Raw genomic sequence first — 23,815 nt, 5'->3', positions numbered from 1 at the left:
AGGCATGACCTCTGACTAACATACAATCCTCATAACCCTCCCATTTAAAGATGAAGAAACTAAGGCAAACTGGAGAGAAATAGCTTGACTAATGTCTCAGAGCTATGAATATTTTGACATTCCAACCTCAACAATGTGACTGAAAAGCCAACCACTCTCAACCTGTCTCCCCACCGTATCTTATCAAGGTGAGGCTGTTTTCCTAAGTTTGCTTATAACATAATTGTTTATAGGTGAGCTGTTTTGTGCTATTCTATAACCAAATGCAGTTCCAATGTTAATGAAGCAATTTATAGAAGCAGCATCAAAGAATGGATGAAACAGTAAGGGAAATATAGAAAATGCTATTAAAGAGGAGGTAGGCATGTACCTACCAGGAGAAGGCAATGGCACCCCACTCCAGTACTCTTGCCTGGAAACTCCCATGGACAGAGGAGCCTGGTAGGCTGCAGTCCATGGGGTCGCGAAGAGTCAGACACGGCTGACTGACTTCACTTTCACTTTTTACTTTCATGCATTGGAGAAGGAAATGGCAACCTACTCCAGCGTTCTTGCTTGGAGAATCCCAGGGATGGGGGAGCATGGTGGGCTGCCATCTATGGGGTCGCACAGAGTTGGACACAACTGAAGCGACTTAGCAGCAGCAGCAGCAGGCATGTACCTATTCCATGTAAAGGCTTTTTGAACCAGACATTTGTATTTTCCATTTATAGACAGGGAATCTACTGAAGGAGGTCAAGCAATTACCCAGTTAAGAAAGCAGCAGAGGGGCTTCGCTCATGGCTCAGTGGTAAAGAATCTACTTGCCAAAGCAAGAGACACAGTTTTGACTCTGGTCCAGAAAGATCCCACATGCTGCAAAGCCACTAAGCCTGGGAGCCACAACTATTGAGCCTGAGCTCTAGAGCTTGGAAGCTGCAAGTACTGAGCCCATGTCCCACAGCTGTTGAAGCCCACGTGCCCTAGAGTCTGCTCTGCAGCAAGAGAAAGTACTGCAATGAGAAAGCCCACACACTGCAACTAGAGAGTAAGCCCCGCTCTCTAGTGACTAGAGTAACTAGAGAAAAGTCTGTGCACCATTGAAGCCAAACCATAGCCAATAAATAAATAGATAAAATTATTTAAAAAGAAAGCAGCATCAAAAGGGACTCATGTACATATCACAATCAACAGTGTTTGTTCATAACATCAGTTATGAATGGATAAGAAAGCTGTGGTACATATACACAATGGAGTATTACTCAGCCGTTAAAAAGAATTCATTTGAATCAGTTCTGATGAGATGGATGAAACTGGAGCCGATTATACAGAGTGAAGTAAGCCAGAAAGAAAAACACCAATACAGTATACTAACACATATATATGGAATTTAGAAAGATGGCAATGACGACCCTGTATGCAAGACAGGAAAAAAGACACAGCTGTGTATAACGGACTTTTGGACTCAGAGGGAGAGGGAGAGGGTGGGATGATTTGGGAGAACGGCATTCTATCATGTATACTATCATGTAAGAATTGAATCGCCAGTCCATGTCTGATGCAGGATACAGCATGCTTGGGGTTGGTGCATGGGGATGATCCACTGAGATGTTATGGGGAGGGAGGGGAGGGGGGTTCATGTTTGGGAACACATGTAAGAATTAAAGATTTTAAAATCTAAAAAAAAATTAAAAAATTAAGAGATGCTTAAAAAAAAAAAAAAGCAGCAAAACTGGCATTCAAGAGTGGTCTATTTGGCTCCAAAGCTAAAGTCTCCCTCCCATAACACCTGCCCCCCACCCCGACCTTTCACAATGTGCAATGGGTGTTAAACATGTTGTTATTACCATAATGACTGTAATGTTGCCTATAAGGAAACCATTTCACTCATGTTCAGTTAAGCCAATATTACTCACAATTTGGAACATCATTAAGAATGCCATTCAATATGCAAGACAATGCCAGTGGAATGAATAGGAACGATGCAGATGAAGTTGACCTGTGTAGCTCAGAGAATCTTTTGGCTTCTCTGACCAGTTGGCCAAGGAGCAACATTCTGGCAGTAAAATATAACCACAGCACCAATGTTTTTGGCCACATGAAATGAGCCAAAAACCAGATGAAGCAAAAACCCAGGAAGAGGACAGAAGCACATAAATTCACTGATAAGTTTCCTTTTTTCGTTCATAAGAAACATATATTGTGATGCTTCTGCTTAATACTACTTTAAGCCAACCTCAATTAGGTTAGAAGACTGTTCAGATATTATTTGATAACTTTATATTTTGGTCAATCATTATACCCTGCTCTATACCAAATTACAAGGTATTCTTTAGAGGAAGGCTCTGAGTTCAGTCAATGAGACTGGTTAAGTCTATCAGAATGTCACCTCTTATTACGGAACTTCTGTGTGGCAATGAGAAGATCTGATCAAGAAATGGGAAGTGAGAAAGTGACTAGAAGTCAAGCCTCTAGGACAGGGTTCAAACTTCGGCATGTTCCCTAACTCTCTCTGCCTAGTTTAATCATCTGTATGGTAAATACAATGCAAGTCCTCCTTGTGGGGTTGTTTTGTAGGATGAAATAAGATAATGTATTTGGAGAGTGCTGGAAACTTTCTGGCACAAACTAAATTCCCAATACAATTTAGATCTTATTATTATAACTCTGGACTTCTGACGACATGTGGGTTGTATAGCCACTGATCCCTAAACCTCCAATTTTCCTCTCATTTGGTGGTAATTATACCCCTACTCTTCAGTTCAGTTCAGTTGCTCAGCCGTGTCTGACTCTTTGCAACCCCATGGACTGCAGCAGGCCAGTCTTCCCTGTCCTTCACCAATTCCTGGAGTTTGCTCAAACTCATGTCCATTGAGTCAGCGATGCCAACCAACCATCTTATCCTCTGTCGTCCCCTTCTCCTCCTGCCTTCAATCTTTCCCAGCATCAGGTTCTTTTCCAGTGAATCAGCTTTTCACATCAGATGGCAAAGTACTGGAGTTTCAGCTTCAGCATCAGTCCTTCCAATGAACACCCAGGACTGATTTCCTTTAGGATGGACTGGTTGGATCTCCTTGTAGTCCAAGGGACTCTCAAGAGTCTTCTCCAACACCACAGGTCAAAAGCATCAATTCTTCAGTGCTCAGCTTTCTTTAGAGTCCAACCTTCACATCCATACATGACTACTGGAAAAACCATAGCCTTGACTAGATGGACCTTTGTTGGCAAAGTAATGTCTCTGCTGTCTAGATATGTCATAACTTTTCTTCCAAGGAGCAAGCATCTTCTAATTTCATGGCTGCAGTCACCATCTGCAGTGACTAGATGCCATGATCTTAGTTTTCTGAATGTTGAGTTTTAAGCCAACTTTTTCACTCTCCTCTTTCACTTTCATCAAGAGGCTCTTTAGTTCTTCGCTTTCTGATGTAAGGGTACTGTCATCTGCATATCTGAGGTTATTGATATTTCTCCTGGCAATCTTGGTTCCAGCTTGTGCTTCATCTAGCCCAGCATTTTGCATGCTGTACTCTGCATATAAGTTAAATAAGCAGAGTGACAATGTATGGCCTTGAGGTACTCCTTTCCCAATTTGGAACCAGTCTGTTGTTCCATGTCCAGTTCTAACTGTTGCTTCCTGACTTGCATAGAGATTTCTCAGGAGGCAGGTCAGGTGGTCTGGTATTCCCATCTCTTTCAGAATTTTCCAGTTTGTTGTGATCCACACAGTCAAAGGCTTTGGCCTAGTGAATAAAGCGGAAGTAGATGTTTTTCTTGAACTCTCTTGCTTTTTCGATGATCCAATGGATGTTAGCAATTTGATCTCTGGTTTCTCTGCCTTTTCTAAATCAAGCTTGAATGTCTGAAGTTGATGGTTCACATACTGTTGAAGCCTGACTTGGAGAATTTTGAGCATTACTTTGCTAGTGTGTGAGATGAGTGCAATTGTGTGATAGTTTGAATATTCTTTGGCATTACCTTTCTTTGGGATTGGAATGAAAACTGACCGTTTCCAGTCCTGTGGCCACTGCTGAGTTTTCCAAATTTGCTGGCATATTGAGTGCAGCACTTTAACAGCATCATCTTTGAGGATTTGAAATAGGTCAACTGTTTTACCCTAAAAATTGAATGAGATGAGGTATGGAACAGAACACTAAAAAGAGCAGATAGTAACATCTGCTACATTTGAAAAGCTTTTTTTTTTTTTTTAAATGCCACAGAAAAGGAGGTACTAATGTGAAACTTGGAAAGTTACATCTCAGCTTACTGATTTGTTGGCAGGACTCATTTCTTTAAGACTTGGGTTCTAGCCAGCATTTTCTAGTGAGCAAGTTCAGTTCAGTAGCTCAGTCGTGTCCGACTCTTTGCGACCCCATGAATCGCAGCACGCCAGGCCTCCCTGTCCATCACCAACTCCCGGAGTTTACTCAAACTCATGTCCATCAAGTTGGTGATACCATCCAGCCATCTCATCCTCTGTCGTCCCCTTCTCCTCCTGCCTCCAATCCCTCACAGCATCAGAATCTTTTCCAGTGAGTCAACTCTTCACATGAGGTCGCCAAAGTACCGGAGTTTCAGTTTTAGCATCATTCCTTCCAAAGAATACCCAGGACTGATCTCTTTCAGAATGGACTGGTTGGATCTCCTTGCAGTCCGAGGGACTCTCAAGAGTCTTCTCCAATACTCCAGTTCAAAAGCATCAGTTCTTCAGTGCTCAGCTTTCTTCACAGTCCAACTCTCACATCAATACATGACCACTGGAAAAACCATAGCCTTGACTAGACAGACCTTTGTTGGCAAAGTAATGTCTCTGTCTAGTGGGCAAACTGAGGTTTAATTTGACAGCATCAGTTCTGATAGGAACAAAGAGTAGCTAAGAGACCATGTTCTCCAGCGGGCCCTGCACATATCTTCTACCAAAAAAACCCCTCCAGATCAAAGTTGCAGATTTGAATATAACTTTCCAAGATGAGCCGAGGGGGTGTAGGGTTGTTTGTTTCAGCCAACAGTCAATGATATATCTCATGACATCTATTAGTGTGAGGGGCAGGAAAACCAGAACTTACTTTGTTCTAGTCTGTGGGAGGTTAGTGAAATCACCTCTGCCCTGTACTACTAGGCAGCTTTGATGGTGGTCTCTTCTATTGGTATAGCATCCACCCATAGGCACCTCATAAAAAATGTTCTTTTTAACATTCCTTTTTGAAAAGACAAAGTTCTGTGATTTGTTCAGATTGGAAGACAAGACCATCTCTAGAAGAGTAACTTTCTAAGAAAAGAGAAACTTTCAAGTTTCTGTGAATGTTACTATAATTTTAAACAATAACATTTTTTAAAAACAAAAGGTCCCAGAGTTCCCTTGGGGAATTGTCAGAGTCCTCCAACCTGCTAAATTCTAGCTCCTTGTTCTTTCTTGGCTTCCAAGATGATTTTCTTCCCAGTTTTGGAGGTACTACATTTAAACATGAGTCCACTCACTGATACTACTTTCTCAAATCTAACGGAAGCACGTCATGCCCTTCTCTCTCCTCTACGGCAGACATGAGAGGTGTGGCTCTCATTCTAGGGCCACAGAGGAAAATCAGTCTCTTTAGAATGTAATCCTCTTTTTCTGTCTCTCTCTTTTTCTGCGTCAAGTCAAATTTAGCTTAATAAGTTATATGTTAATTATATCTGGCTTTCTCTAAAAGTATATTTTATCCACAAAAGGCAAGAACTCATCACTGTTGAAAAACAACTTTCAAATCTACTTTAAACACTGTAGTACTGCCCAAGGTTGTGCTTCGCAGGGATCAACACTCATCAAATACATATGATTTGTGGTTACTTTAAAAAAATCAGACTCTTTATGGACCTGGCTTTCCTTCAGCCTGAATGCCACAGGAGAGTGAAAACAATACCAGAGAGAAATATTCCGGCTTAACATTAGAGTGTGACCAGTGCCATAATATCCATTCCATCTTTCAAAGGAAAAAAAAAACTACTCTACGAGACACATGTGAGAATTTTACAGAATATAAAATTACATTTATTAAACCGAAAATACTTGTAAACGAGAAATTCAACCAAGAAATCTTGGCTAATGCCTCATTATGTCAGTTGCTTCAATAGTAGAATTATATCTAAAGCCTCTCAAAGGTCAAGATAAGTTTAAATTACTTCCCTGCTTTAAAGATCTCATAGATTAAAAAAGAAATGAAGAAATACAAAAGCTCGGTTGCAAAACTGTGGGGTATTTTAAATGTTTACATCAAATAGCTTAATACATTTGACTCCAGGTATGCTATGCCATGAAACTGTCATTCAGGAGATAAATGTAGAATTTAAACGTGTGGGTGGATGTCTATGTGTGTATGTGTGTGCATGTACATATGTACAAATACTGTGACACGTGAATTTGAGTCGATGTGGTCTGATAAACGTTTAAAGCTATACAATAAACATTTTCCCCACTGTTGTCAGTACACTGCTGTGACTGAATGTATACTCTTGTTTTTAGCACTAAGAGATCTCCGAAAATGTGAGGTTGGAGTGTCCAACTGCTATCTTAGCTTTTTAACTTTCCAATGAACTCTTGGCCTGTGATAGGTCCTGATCATATCCGCAAGTTGATTTTTCACATAGATATTACTCAACTAAGACAGTGTATGTAGCAAGATGTTTCACCAAATATGCATTAATGGTATTCCCCCTGCATAGAAAGGAGCCTCTGAACTCAAGGAAAGTTTAGTCCAAATGGATAGAGAAAATAGGACCCACAGAACAGTGAAGAGAGTACATATAAACCATTAATTATTATTTGGTAAATTAACAATCCAATTAAAAGCAAATGAATGAGCAACGGAGTCTCTCCTTAATGGCTTTTCAGGATGTCATTCTCACCTCTTAAACTTGTTATGAAAGAAGGTTAGAACTACAAACTCAGGGCATTTAAATATACAGAAAACTCATCCTTAGACATACCAGTGCTTGTTCTATTTTGGAAAGGGTAAAACTGACAAGAAAAATGAAAATATCTTTGGCAGACCAAGAAGGCAACTTTCATAATATATCTGCAGACCACACCGTAGAGTGTAACCTCTGCATTTCTCAAGATTTCTGAAATTCTTTAGACAAACATGCTATTTCTTTTACCCTACCCAGCAGTTAGACATGCATGATATTTGGAAACTTGTTATCAGATTTCCACGGTAAGGAGTTTCTAGAAGTCACCATCTATTGGAAATATGCACAGTAATGCTTACAAATCTTAAATAAGCATACAACTTAGCACATAAGAAGCATGAGATGTAAATAATAAGCATGAGAAGTGAATTCAGTAGAATGTAAAGCATATAGCAGGCATATAATTTCTAACTTTGAATCATTCTTAACTGTAGCAAATTAACATAATTAATGAAAATAAATGATGTTTATTCTGTTTTGAAGTAGAAGTACTACCGGCAGAACATCTAGAAGTAAGGAAGTACCACTTAAACCTTTAACTTCCATCTTTTATTTATCCCTTGTCAAAGTCTGCTTATTCTTTGTTACTAGGGAAGATTATAATTTGAGTCTTTTTGATTTCATAGTTCCCTAAAAAATTCCAAGGACACTATCTTTAATACTGCCTAAAACAAATAAATAATTCTTGTAGATTATTTTAATCTAAACTTTGAATGTGTTTATACAAGTAAAGCCAAACACATTTGAATCCAAATTTAATGCATAATTCTAAACAGGCCTGGCGGTTTCCAGATATGTTACATTTTGTCTAAAGAAATTCTTGAAATTTTGCTTATGATTTCACCTCTATTTGCTATTGGTGAAATAGCTTGCAATGCTACAGACTATCCAATCAGAACCAAAAAAATGTGTAAAGGGTCAATCTTTTCTTTGTAAATATCTAGAATACTGAAGCCAAAAAGAAATCAAAGATTTTTCTCAATGTCTTCTTTTTCTTTCCAAATTATTTGGTTAAAAGAAGCCTAACTTGGATGTAAAGCAAAGGTGTCACTAACAATTTATTTAAGTCTTGAGGTCAAGATTTTTCATATATTTCTACAGAAATCTTTGGACATAACAGATTAAGAACATATTCCCTTCTATTTCGTGGTACCTAATTCCCCTTGGCAAAATTAAAACTCTGAACTACTATCTAGACCATAGGTCTAGATAAGTCACCATCTATTGGAAATATGCACAGTAATGCTTACAAATCTTAAATAAGCATCATTCCTACTTTTCCATGTGAATAGGACCTGAAACACTTATATATACACAGAAGTGTTTTGTTGTTGCTTGTTTGCTTCTTGAACCAAACAAGAACCCATCCCCGCTATTTCAAGGGTTAATCGAAAGTTAGTACGACAGAATCTGGCTGCCTTACATCCATTAAGTGGGCTAACACACTTGTTTTCCAGATGGCAGCCACGGGGATGCTTTTCTAAGTTTACCATTTAACTCTCAAAATCAGCTTTTAGAGTTAGTCGATTTCCTTCTGCTTCTGGGGGTTCCCAAATACCCTCAGCTCTGTTAAGGTTCTCATCTGCACAGTTCCTATTCTGTATACTGCCCACTTATCCCGCCAACTGAAGGCAATCTAGGAAACAGAAGTTAAACAGATCAACACAGGGCACGAGACTCCTCTGCAGGGGGCCTAGGGCGATGGGGGCTGATGAAAAAAATTCATCCCAGCCACGAAAAGGAAAGAACAATACCTGTAAGACTTTGAGAATCGTGATCTTGACTTGACTCTTGTGGATAGTGCTGGCACTGAGGCTCCCCGAGGGTCCCACACAAAAGCCATGTGTGAAGGATGTGCTGGGGTTGCTGGAGACAGAGGCAAGTCAGAGTGGGTGCAGAGCCCTGGGGCAGGGGGGCCCCTGGAGGAGCAGTAGGCACTTGTGGCCAAGGGCGGGCATTTCCTCTGAGCCTGCTCTGGGCTGCCAGCGAGGTGGATGGTGGCTGAAGCACAGCTAGAAGAGATGGCCGGGACTTCCTGCCTCATGACACTTGCCCTTTGCGACACAGCTTGCTTCACTCCGACTTTATCTCATTAATAACGTGAGAAACGCTTCCTTGCAAATTTGTTTTTAAATATAGCCCTGATTAAACAGCACAGTCACATGCCACTCCTGGAAAGCACTACACACACACACACACACACACACACACACACACACACACACACACACACACACACACACACACTCACTGTGAAAGGCATGACGGAAGTGGGTAAACCTTTATATCAAGTGTGAAGTTTAGGGAAAAAAAAAAAGGAAACAGAAGGCCTTTGTTTTTTCTTTTTTCTTTTTTTTAAAGTAAATACATGCCCATGACTGGGAAATTCGACATAGATTTACTAATTTTCACACATCTAGCTGCCAAATGTCATGTTTCTTATTTCAACTTCTCTTAGAAACAGGGATGAACAGTTATTAGTAAACCCTCCACAAGGATTTAACAGTCTCTAAATACCAGGGCCTCCCTGCAAGTCAGCTTGAGAAGAAAACAAGCAGATCACTTTCAACACTTTTGGCAGCTTTTCCCTCAAGGAGATACTGCGTCACCTTGGAGAGTGAATTGTAACGCGTGACTTTGACGGTAACAAAGATCAATTTTCTTCTTCATTTTATGTTCTCTAGAAACATTTCTTAACTCTATGATAAGTCCCTTAAAACAATCTTATTTCAAATTAAACAAATGATGAAAAGCCACACAGAGCCCTTCACACATTTTACGAGTCCAACACATCTCGGGAGGCATCTATTTCAAGACAGTGTGCCCAAGGAGTCACAGGAACCCGATGCCATCACGGGTCCTTACCACCAAGTGCTATTTAATGCTAACAATGCTGCATAATTCCATCAGTCCCTGTCTAAACACTGCCCTGCCGGTGACCTCAACTGTAAACCAAGGCAGAACTCCACTTCTCCAGGATAAGATTAGAGAGGTTTGGAATGCCCAGCAGTGATTTAACCCCCTCTGGACTGGGCAAAACTGACCAACAGCTGTGTTTGATGATCATCACCACTTGGGCCAAATTTTGAGACCCCCTTAGAGCCCAATCTATCTCATATACCCAAGGGGTCCAAAGTATTCTCACAGTTTTGGTAAAAGCTCAAGTCTGTCAACACAACAGTTATTTTCACGATGGCATCCGGCACATCAGGGGTTCCTGAGAACACAGGTTTCAAATCAGCCTTGGGGATGAGTAATAGAACACGCTTTTATGGTTTCACCTCTTTGTTATCTGACGGATGGGTTAAAAGAGTGGGTGAGTGATAGCTGACTGAACAGCAGCGACCTCAGAGGAGCAAATTCAAAAACAAACATATTCTCTCGGAAATCAACTAGCAGGATTTTAATGCTTCACAAGCTACATCTTTTTTGCTTTTGTATTTGGATCCTCATTTCACAAGAGCAATATGGGTGGTCATCTTGGTGGTAGTCTTTGAAAGGACTGAGAAGGAGCCCATACTTACACCAGTCTACATTTCTCGGTGTGTTAAATTCCACTATTAGCACTTCACTCCATTATTCTATTAAATTTCCATGTCAGGAAAGCTCATGAGAAATGCAAACATTTCTGGCAGAGTTGACACAGAGCTGAACAACTTGGTCTGTAGTGGAATGGCTTTATCCGAGACTAAAGCCAGACAGTGGAAAAAAAAAAAAAAAAAATTGGGAGTCTGGGTGAGGAGGGTGGATGTCGCTGAAAACTGGTGGGGAGTGGAATAGCATGAAGGGAGAGAGGAGGGTAGACAAAGAACAAGCAAGAGAACAGGAGGGAAGGTACTGGCAAAGATTTACTTCTGCACTTTCAACGCAATACAAAGGTCTCATTTTATTTCAGTGGCATTTCAAATTTTGTAGATCAAAAAGTGTTACTGGTTTTTAACAATGAAAGCTGCAGTCCATAAACACAACATTGGGGGCAGAAAAATATAATTTTCATTGTTATTCCAAAGGCATTTGTCATGGAAAGATGGACCCTATCTTCATTCAGGATAAAGCCAGCAACAAGTAGGTATTTTGAGTAAAACTTGTTTTTGTCCACTCTAATTTACTTTTGAAAAGAATGTTCTGTTAATTGATATCTACTTGATAAAATATAACAGGATAATAATAATGCACGATGAAGGTATAACAGAATGTCTACGTTTTTCTGAAAGAAATGTCTATTGAAGAGATGCAAAGTTGTCTTTTTCACTATCACCCAAAGATTTCTTTCCCCCCTCCGCTTCTCGAAAGCAGACATCTGGAAAAGTTAAACACAATCGAAACAACAGAACTATGACTGTGAAATGATGACCAGGAAAATGGAACCTTGGATCCTTTTTTTCCTAATGCGAAATTAGATGAAGTTACAAGAAGTATCTGCCAGTGTTAATGCTATTTTTGTCCTTAAATAATTTTCAAACACCTTTATCTAATTTCTCCTGTATAGCTAGGCATAATCTCTGTTAGGTGACCCAGGTCTCAGCAAAGTCACAGAAATACATTGTTTACTTCTGAGACTAACAATGAACAAAGTTAAGTTTTAACTTTGATTTTAATGCTTTAAGTATAACCATTAATATCATTTTCTGGGACTAGCTAGTACTTCACAAAACTTCACAAACATGAGAATTTAGGCAATCAGAAACAACATAAAGGTTAAATAAGATATTTGCTAGGATGAATGCTTGCTGTCACTTATTTTTCAAGCAGCTGTTTTCCCTGGAGAAGGAAATGGCAACCCACTCCAGTATTCTTGCCTAGAGAATCCCATGGAGGGAGGAGCCTGGTAGGCTACAGTCCGTGGAGTCACAAAGAGTCAGACACGACTGAGTGACTTCACTCACTCACAGCTGTTTATAAATTTCCCTTCTGGTGTACTAAATGGTAGAGAAAGAAATGAAATAGAAATCTTTTGAATATTTTAATTTCTGTCCTATTAGTAAGCATTTATTTTCCACAAGTTTCAGGAAAAGCATGATTGAACGTCTAAGGAGAAATGTTTCATCTCGAAGACAAACTCTTCTTTTGCAAGTTGGAAATTAAACTTATATCCCAGGGAAAACCAGATTCTTTGAACTTTGCTTTCACCCAGTTGTTATTCACTTCATTCTTAACCTCCCTAAAATCTCAAGAAAATGCCCATCTCCTTCCAGTAATGTAGATTTTATGTTTTGCAGAGCTCTAAATAAGGAATCTTTGCCCCTTGAACATTTCTGCAATTTTGGTTCCAAGATTCCAGATGTTAAAATGGCAAATTTAAGGTTTGATGCTTGATACCAATTCAGAATTTCCTTTATAGGAGGTAGCTAGTTGTTGCTTCTTTGTCGCTACTCATGTCCCACTCTTTTGTGACCCCATGGACTACAGCCTGCTAAACTCTTTTGTCCATGGGATTTCCCAAGTAAGAATACTGGAATAGGTTGCCATTTCCTTCTCTAGGGGGTCTTCCTGACCCAGGGATTGAACTTGCATCTCCTGCATTGGCAGGTAGATTCTTCACTGCTGAGTCACCAGGGAAGCCCAGAGGAGATAATTACTAGGAATCAATTTTGAAAATCCTAAATTTAACAGTAGGAGAATTTAAATATAATCACATAGCACTTATTTACACACCAAGTCACTATTGGAGTGGTGGAAGGGGAAGGTTTAAGCTAAACTTCAGAGACACCAAGAGTTACATTAGTGGGGTTGTATGATGTTGAAATACACTGCCTCAGGAAACCAGAGCAGACAGAGATATGGGTTCAAGATAATGCTGTATTTTGAAACAGTTGCTGGTTGCAGACTCAAAGGAAGCAGAGTTTAATGTGGAAGCAAACGGCTTCATTTTCATGTTACATTTATCTATGATAATAGTTTCATTATAACAATTCTATTTTCAGGGTGACCTGTTGCAAAAGAGTATGCAGAAAGGAAATTTAACAACTGGACTGAACACACTTCTAAAAACCTATTCATTCAGTATAAGTAATTTTGGTTTAAATAAGGCTTCTTATTACATTAATATACTATCATGATCAACTATAAATTATTATTCCAAATGAAAATGCTGAAAAATTATACTAATATTTTCTTTGAATTGCTTTCAAATAGTCATTCTAACTCTTACATGTGTCTACTTGATTCAGAGGTCAATCATTCCAAGTTCTGAAAGAAAGGAAACTGTTCTGAAACTTTTTTTATGAGCTATAATACAGTGGACTGCTAACAGAATTGAGGGTAGCCCATAGTCTTAAGCACATAAGAAAGCATATTCTACATTTGAAGCAGCTTCAGATGTACCCTTTATTCATATATGTTTCAGGACACAAGTGGAAATAAAATGTAATTAAATAGCTAAAATTAATTAATAATAATTTAAAGCTTTAGAAATATATATAGTTGATTTACAATGTTTTGCTAATTTCAGTTATATATATGCATGCTAATTTGCTTCAGTCGTGTCCGACTCTGTGCAACCCCATAGACGGCAGCCCACCAGGCTCCCCCATCCCTGGGATTCTCCAGGCAAGAACACTGGAGTGGGTTGCCATTTCCTTCTCCAATGCATGAAAGTGAAAAGTCAAAGTGAAGTCGCTCAGTCATGTCCGACTCTTTGCGACCCCACGGACTGCAGCCAACCAGGCTCCTCCATCCATGGGATTTTCCAGGCAAGAGTACTGGAGTGGGGTGCCATTGCCTTCTCCATACATATGTATACATCCTTTTAAAATACTTCTTTCCATTATGATTTATCACAGGATACTGAATATAGTTCCCTGTGCTATGCAATAGGACCTTGTTTATCCACTCTCGATTTAATAGTTTTCTTTCGCTAAGCTCAAACTCTCATTCATGCTCCCCTCATCCTTCCTCCCCCTTGGCAGTCACCAGCCTGTTCTCTAAGCTTGTGAGTTTGTTTCTGTTTTGTAGATGGGTCCATTTGTGCCATATTTTAGATCCCACATATGAGTGATATCATATGATACTTTTCTTTGTCTGTCTGACTTACTCCACTCAGTAGGATAATCTCTAGGTCCATCCATGTTGCTGCAAATCACATTATTTCATTCTTTCTTGTGGCTGAGTAGTAGTCCAAGGTATATGTTTATCATATCTTCTTTGTCCATTCATCTGTCAATGGGCATTCAGTTTGTCTCCACGTCTTAGCTATTGTGAATAGTGCTGTTGTGAATATAGGGGTGCTTGTATCTTTTTGAATTATAGCTTTGTCTGGATATATGCCCAGGAGTGGGATTACTGGAGCATATGGTGATTCTATTTTTAGTTTTTTGAGGACCCTCCAAATTGTTTCCCATAGTGGCTGCACCAATTTATATTCCCACAAACAGTATAGGAGAGTTTCCTTTTTCTCCAGACTCTCTCTAGAACTTGTCATTTGAAAATAGCTAAAATTGTTAAGAGATAGAATAAAATAAATGGCAAGATGCATGATTAAATATAAAATAAAGATAAGACTAAATTTTGAATCAAAATACTTTGTTAAACCCTCAAGTTTTCTATCTACATATTTTAGGAATGTCCTATCAATTTGGAAGATAATTAGGTCAAGCCCTTTCTATATAATGAGGCTCTGAGTTCTTTCTAAACACTTGGGTAAATGGGGGGTGAGAGGAAAAAATAGGGAGGAAGAAATAAGAGGGAAGGGAAAGACGTTTTGTTTCTTAAGTGCATAGTAAGTAACTAACAAAGTCTTAGGAGGGTTTTTGTTTTTTTTAAAGTAGTTAACAGGAAATACTTCTAAAGTCAAATGCTTCAAAAATTTGAAATTAACATAGGCTAATCACTTGAAATAAAGAACTAAGCATTATGTTTTTAAATGTGTGCAAATTCTTCTGGGGTCAGTAAGTGTTTGTCTAAATTTCTGTATATGACAATTCTAAGAGTCAGAAAATTTTTCTTTTCAGTATTGTACTCCTGATTGCAGACTGAAAAAAAAAAAAAAAAGAAGAAGCCCTGCTTAGTTATTGACAGGTGAATGCAAGGGTGGATACAGAACTTCAATCTTGAAAGTCACTTTCTCCAGGAAGACTTCCCTGCTTTCCCAGACTAAGGGATGTCTCCATAGCACTTCCTGCACTTCCTCTTTGTCACCATCAGCACATCTGTAATTACTTTTTCAATGACTGGCTTCCCTGACCAACCCAATCATGAGGACATCAACTCTGCTTTCCTACCGCATCCCTAGTGTATAGAAAAATAAACAAGTCTCAATAATTCTGGTTAGTGAATAAGTAAATCAATCGTCTCAGGACTTCTTGAAAATAAGATGCATCACCTATATTATATTCTTTTGTGAAGAGTTGACTCATTGGAAAAGACTCTGATGCCGGGAGGGATTGGGGGCAGGAGGAGAAGGGGACGACAGAGGATGAGATGGCTGGATGGCCTCACTGACTCGATGGACGTGAGTCTGAGTGAACTCCGGGAGATGGTGATGGACAGGGAGGCCTGGCGTGCTGCGATTCATGGGGTTGCAAAGAGTCGGACACGACTGAGCGACTGAACTGAACTGAAATAGGAGCAAAAAAAAATTTGCCATGGGTAATTTAAGTGGGATTTATCTATTTTCTCTTTCCTTTGATGTACCTTCTGACAAAGCCACACTTGTAGCCATCAATCAAAATAAAATAAAACGAATATTTGACCTAAAAAAAGGATACAAATGAACTCATTTACAAAACAGAAATAGAGTCACAGATGTAGAAAACAAAGTTATGATTACCAAGGGGGAAATGGAGGGAGAGATAAATTAAGAGATAGAGATTGAAGTACATACAGTATTATGTATAAAATGGGCTAATGAAGGACCTACAGTACAGCACAGGGAATTCTACTCAGTACTCTGCAATAATCTATATGAGAAAAGAATATAAGAAAGAGGGAAGTCTGTATAACTGATTCACTTTGCTACACAGCAGAAACTAACACAACACTGTAAGTCAACTATACTTCAATAAAAATAAATTTAAAAAAATAAAACAACAAAATCAGAAAAAAAAAACAACTGTTACTGTTATGACCAAATAAATACAAGCCTGTTCCCAGAAATTTTTTTTTTTTTTTTGATGAAGCACCATTGGGCAAGTATTCAGGGCAGCCCTCAGTTCAGTTCAGTTGAGTTGCTCAGTCCTGTCCGACTCTTTGCAACCCCATGAATTGCAGCACACCAGGCCTCCCTGTCTATCACCATCTCCCAGAGTTCACTCAGACTCACATCCATCGAGTCCGTGATGCCATCCAGCCATCTCATCCTCTGTTGTCCCCTTCTCCTCCTGCCCCCAATCCCTCCCAGCATCAGAGTCTTTTCCAATGAGTCAACTCTTCTCATAAGGTGACCAAAGTACTGGAGTTTCAGCTTTAACATCATTCCTTCCAAAGAAATCCCAGGGCTGATCTCCTTCAGGATGGACTGGTTGGATCTCCTTGCAGTCCAAGGGACTCTCAAGAGTCTTCTCCAACACCACAGTTCAAAAGCATCAATTCTTCGGCGCTCAGCTTTCTTCACAGTCCAACACTCACATCCATACATGACCACAGGAAAAACCATAGCCTTGACTAGATGGACCTTAGTCGGCAAAGTAATGTCTCTGCTTTTCAATATGCTTTCTAGGTTGGTCATAACTTTCCCTCCAAGGAGTAAGCGTCTTTTAATTTCATGGCTGCAATCACCATCTGCAGTGATTTTGGAGCCTAAAAAAAATAAAGTCTGACACTGTTTCTACTGTTTCCCCATCTATTTCCCATGGAGTGATGGGACCAGATGCCATGATCTTTGTTTTCTGAATGCTGAGCTTTAAGCCAACTTTGGGGATTAGAGCCACAGTTATGCTACAAACTTGCCGTATGACCTTGAGCACTGTTGCCTGATCTTGTGAATTCAGTGTCTTATCCAAATGAGAATCATTGAAAAAACTTTTTAAGATGAATGAATAATTTACAGAAAAGCTTTTGGAAAATGCCACCCCAAACTTTAGGAATTGCTACTAGTGTCAGTAAACATTTTAGAGAACAAGAAAACTATTTTTCATACTGTTAGAAACACAGTTTTAAGAATTGGCCTTTAAAATGGTCACTATATGGGCATGGTAAGTTGGCGTATCATTTAACCAGTTATAGAAGATATCAATCTTCAGTTTTAATGGTCCTTTTCTCCCCCCATTTGAAATTTTTTATCCTGTGTGCAAGAACAAAATATCTGGCATGATTTAAAGATTAATCCTATAGCAAAATTTTAATATTTTATTTGCTAATTGAAAATTGTCTTGGTTCTATTTAAAAACACTAAAAAAATTAATAATAATAAGTAGCAAAGGATTCTACCAAAGTTAGCTGATGGAATTTTTCTCAATTGTTCAAAATCTTGGCCTTCACCTAAATATAGAGACATGACTATTTTTTGAAAACTTCTGGGGTCCTGAAGACAGGTTGTTTAATTGGAAAAGCATCCGCAGTACTGATTCCAACTCATGCTGCTCTCCTTGTTGACCACGCACCAAATAAGGGCAGAAATGGCCTCTTTCAGTTTTTTAGAACTATGTTAACAGACAAGAAAAGCAGTGATGGAATTACCAGGCTGAGGAACAAAACTGCTCCCTTGGGAGAAAGAAAAAAGACCCCAAATACCATGGCTCTCTAAATAATAACAACCTCATGATTTCAACTTTGGCACTGGGACTTTTTTCCATGACACTATTCAATATCTTGCTAAATCTGGATGTCCATTTATTGGAGCCAATATTCATAAACTCTCCCATTTCTGGGCACTTACTGCTGATATACCATCCCCAAAACCCCTTCTTCACCCTGACACTCTCTAAGTATTGACTGATTCTGTGAAGCAAATGACATCACAAGGCTGGGGTTCTTTTTTTTTTTTTTTTAATTCTTTATTTTACTATGACAATGGTGGTGGTTTTTAGTTACTAAGTTGTGTCTAACTCTTGCGATCCCGTGGACTATAGCCCACCAGGCTCTTATTTCCATGAGATTTCCCAGGCAAGAATACTGGAGTGGGTTGTCATTTCCTTCTCCATGGGATCTTCCTGATCCAGGGATCAAACCTGGGTCTCCTGCAAGGCAGGCAGATTCTTTACCACCTGAGCCACCAGGGAAGCCAACCACTCATGGTGTGGTAAGGAAGGGCTTAACACGGGCTTCCCTGGGGGCTCAGACGGTGAAGAATCCACCTGCAGTGCTGGAGACCCGGGTTCAGTCCCTGGGTCGGGAAGATCCCCTGGAGAAAGGAATGGCTACCCACTCCAGTATTCTTGCCTGGAAAATTCCAGGGACAGAGGAACTTGGTGGGCTACAGTCCATGCAGTCGTAAAGAGTTGGACACAACTAAGCAACTAATACTTTTACTTTCAAGGACTTAACATAAGCTATATTATCCTTATAATAATATACTGATACATTTATTCTTATATTTATTCTGTTTTCCAGCTAGGGAAATGGAGTCTTAAAACGTTAGTCATTTGTCCCTGTGTTCACACAGCCAATGAGTGGTAGATCTGAGATTAAAACTGAGGCCTCTCCAATTGTAAAACTCAGACTGTTAACCAGTATATGCCTAGATGATAAGTGAGCTAAGGGATGAATGAAGGCAGGTCCCTTGCATGGGAGAGTTAAGTCATGGAGAAAGTTTTGGATTATCACAAAAAGGAACAGATAACAGATACAGTAGTTGAATAATCTGAGTCGGTCTTAGCCAACTCAGCGGTAGACATTACTGTCACTGTTTCATAGATGAGCAGCAATCTGAGGCTCAGCGAGGTTAAGTAACTTGGCAGATGTCACAGAAAATAACATAGATGGAGATGTGAGTCTAAGTTAATGTTGCCCATCTCAAATCTTGTCTTCACTGCAGCAGGCTTACCCAAGCTTCTTAAGTTTAATTCTAGGAACAAGATTGGTCTGTAGCTCTCAGGTGGGACTGAGGCTGTATGTGGGCACTGAGTGTACCCAACTGTGATAACTAGACAGAGAGGCGGAGTGAGAGGAGGCCTGGTGGGGTTTAGTCAAGACTTGAGAAGTGATACGATTAATATAATATTATAATAATATAACATAATGTCAGATACTATTAAAATAATTAATATATTAATAATTAATATAACTATGTATTGCCCTGTATTTTCTCTCGGTATAGTTTAAATAGAAAAGAAATGTAAACACTTTTCAGTCTATCCAACCAATGCTAGCAATTCATTAGGAGCTAAAACTGAAATCTGGGTGTTTGAGTAACAGTGAAAGAAAACAGTATATTTTTGTTATTTGTTTTATAACCGGATGCATACCACTTAAGGCACCACTTTCTAGCTATCCCTCAAAACCACCTAAGACATTCATAACAGACACGTGCACAATCAGGCCATTCACACGTTAAATATAGCAGGTTCTTCCTTCCCTCCCTTCCTCCCCTTTCTCTTTCTGCCCTTCCATCCACTCATAAGCGTATATTAAGCATCTACTATGTGCCAGGTGCCAGGCCAGATGCACACTGGTGATCGATGGTGAACACAATTATGCCCAAACAGAGCATGAACAAACAGAAGACTGATCCTCAAGGCTTAGAAGAAACTGGACTGGGCTTACGATTTGAAAAAGTATCAGGGTAGTAGGAAGAGAACGGTATAAAATATTTATAGAGGTGAATAACGACATGAGCTCTTATTTATGAAAAATGTATATAATTAAGGAGAAAGTGAGTTTTCAGATGATCAACACTAAAAACAAATCTAATAATGTAATTTTGGTGAAATACCTTTCACAGCACCCAGTCCAGGGAAAATATTGCTCCCCTGACAGTGTAGTCTTAATATTATCTCAAACTGGGAGGGGTGTAGGAGAGAGACATTTATAAATAATTTCTTATTTCATACTTAGTGTAGCGTGTGGGTGTAACTCAGTGCTAAGCAGCTAAGGATATAAAGGAAAAATGGTCCCTCTTTATACAGGCTTGGACTGTATAAAGAGAAAACATCTCACCTCATAAAAACATCTCTGTAACCTCTTGTGGTTAGTGTTTTCTCAATCAAATATATCAGTATTGCTCACAACATTAAAACGGACTGTTCCTTGGCATTTCTCGTTTACAGAAAAGAGAATGCCGTGAACAGGGCAATCAGCTCTGGAATATTCCAGAATAAGCTGATTACAGATTTCTAAAACACAAACTTGAGGAGACATATAAACCTTGTTTCAGAAAAATTGCAGAATATGTTTTTATGCCATATCAAAAAAAATTTTTTTCCAAAATCTATGGAAAACTTCATACTATGAAAAATTTCAAAAATTCAGAAAAGTTGAAAGAATTTTATAGTAAACATCTGTGTAGACACCACTTAGGTTCTGACAGTAACATTTAAGAGCTGTTTCTTTAAAAGCGATTATCATACTGGACTTGAGCAATGAGAACATTAGTTTTAATGAGATGCATCTGAAGAATTACGTATGGCTCTGTACCTGATGTTGAACTCAACACTGAAGTCTCTGTGCTTTCATATCGAGTCTGTTTTAAAGGATGGACTCTGTGGGAGAAAGACAATGTGTTTTTCCTATTCAATGACTATATCGTAAGAAATTTGAATTCCTGAACCTTACTACAAAAGCAAACAAATGATTGCAAAGTAAAGGTTGAAGACTTGCTACAGGATTATGAATTATCAAACTAAATATCCATTTAAGTGATAAAACTGTCAATCATGAGGTTGCATACACCTTCAGACCTAGGTAATATGTTTTCTGAATGGTTTCATACAGGCCAATTCCTAGTAAACTGTGAATTCCGTCAGATGATTGGGAATATTACACAGTTACTGATGATTGTACAAAATATCCTACAATATCTATGAATCAGAGGAGCTGTTCAATACATGGGAACTTGGTTTTTCTCTGGATTTTTTGTTTCCTTATACTTTTAAATGAATATTATATCAGTGTATCAATCTTAGGCCTAGATTGTTATGAACAAAAAAAGAGGCTCTGTTTTGTAAAAAAAGGAAAAAAATTCTAATATCAGTGAATCTATTTTCACCTACTATTTCTGATTTGTCTGCAGAAAAAGCTTGCTACCTTCTCAGGAATTTGAGATGCAGGTCAAGGTCAAATGACATCATAAAAGTGACAAAGGAAACTTTAGTCTCCATGAAACCAAAGACTCATACAAATAATTACTAAACACTCTCTGTTCATCTTTGGAGTTGGATACTTAAAAAGAATCCAATCAAGAAGTATGTGCTGTAGCGTCATCTGAGAAGCCTTGGCTCCCAGGTGTTCCGAGGACTGTGGAGCATCTCAGATTCAGAGAAATGACTCTTTAGGTACATTTAAGGATATGTACTTGCAACTCTAGTACTAACTTATCACAGAGTTGAGTGAAAATGGCAAATATCACAAAAACAAACAAAAAAAGCATAGAGTGGCATTTTCAAGAAGATCTTGGTGTCAACATTTTGTTAAAAGGGAATTTTAACGTTTGTGCTTGTATACACACACATACAATATGGACACACACAATGGAATATTATTCAGTCATGAGAAAGATGGTGATCCTGCCATTTGTGACAACATGGGTTTGCCCTGAGCACACTGTTACGTGAAATAAGTCAGACAGAGAAAGGCAAATACTGTATGATATCATGCACATGTGGAATCCAGAAGAGTTGAACTCGTGAAAACAGAGAGTAAAACGGGGGTTACAGGGGCTGTGGGGTGGGGAACAGAGACAATGTTATTTAAGGGTACAAATTTGCAACCTGTAGCTAAATAAATCCTAGCGTTCTGATGCACAGTACAATGATTATAAACAATATTATATGATAAACATCAACCTTTCTAAGAGACTAGATCTTAACTATTCCCATCACAGAAAAGAAATAATAATTATATAACATGAAAAAGTACATTATAAGCTACTAATACTAGATAGACTCTAGTTACTCATGAAAAGCATTTGTCTATTAATATAATTAATAAAAATATACACCAAAATATTGACAAGGTTATCGCTGGTTAGTAGGATGATAGGCTTTTTTAAACATTCTTTTCTGCAATGTTCAAATTGTCTACAGTGCATAGGGATTATTTTCTATAATTAGATAAAACTAAATATGTGTTACTAAAATCCTTGAATACTCAAGTTTCTTTTTTTCCCACCAGGAGTGGGAACTTTTAACTTGATTAAATTTCAACCAAAGGTCATGAATAAAAACATTTGAATTCATGTTAAACATGTCTCATAGGTTACACATTGCTGAGACGTTAAAGGGTCAGAGAGAAGTACAGGGAAGCCAGAAAGCACACACACCATTTAACGTCTACGATGATATGATTTAAAATCAAATTAGAAGCAGCATGATGTGGTCTGCAGATATTTAACTAGAGAAGACAGAGCAGTCTGCCTCCTGGAGGTAAAAAAGCCCTGGCCAGAAAACAAGCAAAAAGAGACAGACCAAGCTCTTTGTAGGTTTAGGGACCCAGGTCATGCCAGGGTGCAAGATACTCTATGAAAAGAGCTAGATGTATGCATAGCTCCCCCTTGTGAAGAGAGGTGTTCAGGACTCTTTTGCTTTGCATTGTCAGGTCTCTGCACGATCCCATGGACTGTAGCCTGCCAGACTCCTCTGTCCATGGGATTTCCCAGGCAAGAATACTTCTCCAGGGGATCTTTCTGTCCCAGGGATCGAACCCATGTTTCCTGTATTGCCAGGTGGATTCTTTACCACCGAGCCACAAGAGAAAAGCCCACCAGGACTGTGCCTTCATCCAAAGAGCCAAGAGCTTCAGTTAGACCTACAGGGCATTTGCTTAGCCTTCATCATCTGGGAACTGACTTCCTGTCTTTCCATACAGAGAGTGCATATGTGGTATCCCAGACTTGGCATCCTACTTCTCTACAATTAAATGTGTACATAAATATTCCACATGGTTGTGTTTCTTGACATTTAATGTTTTAAAAATAACTTCCCCAAGGTAGAAAAATCAGCATGCGTGCTTGCCCTCATTACTTCACACACTTGCTCTCTTGTTCTAACAAATACTGTTTCTCCATCTGACAAAAGGCAATTGAATATTGAAAATTGAAGCTCTGTTTAAAATCAAATATTGTCCATTCATCTTAAAAATAGAGAAGCACTAAATTACAAAATGTTAGTATGGTTCTGAGGACCATTTGGAAATATACTACTAGTTACCTGAAACTTTATATGATAATGACTGATAAAAAATACTATCCTTTCAGGCACGTGGGAATTAAGGACATTTTTTTCTATGCTTGGATTAGCTCTTAGAATAAAAATCTTATTCATGTAAATGATTCCACTGATTTACATTATTACAATGATTTGGATAACTGCACAGCAGGAAACGTTAAATTCTGGATGCTTCCTGCAAAAAAACTGAAATTACTCTGGAAGGTGATACAATGTATGGCAAGAAGAGCTGTGTTTTATCTGATATATAGTCTCATTCAAAATGAGAGAAAATCATCTGTTTTGACATTCAGTTGAACAACTGATTGGCAGTAAGTATGTCTCTGTTTTGCCTGTGATTGGCTATCCTACCTAATTAACGAGAGTCTCCATTATCTGTACTCACTTTCTTCCTCAAGCTCATACAGAACATGTTTTTGAGCCAGGCAAGTGAAATAGTATGGCTGAACATACCCTAGTGTTAAAAAGGTATAAAAAAAAGGACAGAATAATGTCATTTGCAGCAACATGGATTCAACTAGAGGCTATCACATTAAGTGCAGTAAGTGAGAAAGAGAAAGACAAACACCATATCACTCATACGGAATCTAAAATATGACGCAAATGAACCTATCCACAAACAGAACCAGATTCGCAGA

General features: G+C 38.8%; 1 protein-coding gene across 4 annotated transcripts in view; it reads right to left on the bottom strand.

Annotated features, from left to right (window-relative positions):
• The window catches only part of PDE4D (phosphodiesterase 4D), a 972,033-nt gene that overhangs the window by 364,278 nt on the left and 583,940 nt on the right, over positions 1 to 23,815 (bottom strand). The window contains exon 1 of one of the 4 annotated variants that reach the window (XM_068990578.1): positions 8,676 to 8,764. The exons of the other annotated variants lie outside the window; for them this stretch is intronic. Within the exon in view, the coding sequence (XP_068846679.1) occupies positions 8,676 to 8,764 (89 nt within the window). Of the gene's footprint in view, positions 1 to 8,675; positions 8,765 to 23,815 lie in introns of those variants that run through there. 4 annotated transcript variants of the gene reach the window in all.

The sequence above is a fragment of the Capricornis sumatraensis genome, chromosome 18 (assembly GCF_032405125.1).
Source record: "Capricornis sumatraensis isolate serow.1 chromosome 18, serow.2, whole genome shotgun sequence".
Lineage (NCBI taxonomy): Eukaryota > Metazoa > Chordata > Mammalia > Artiodactyla > Bovidae > Capricornis > Capricornis sumatraensis.
This window is presented reverse-complemented; position numbering and strand designations above follow the sequence as displayed.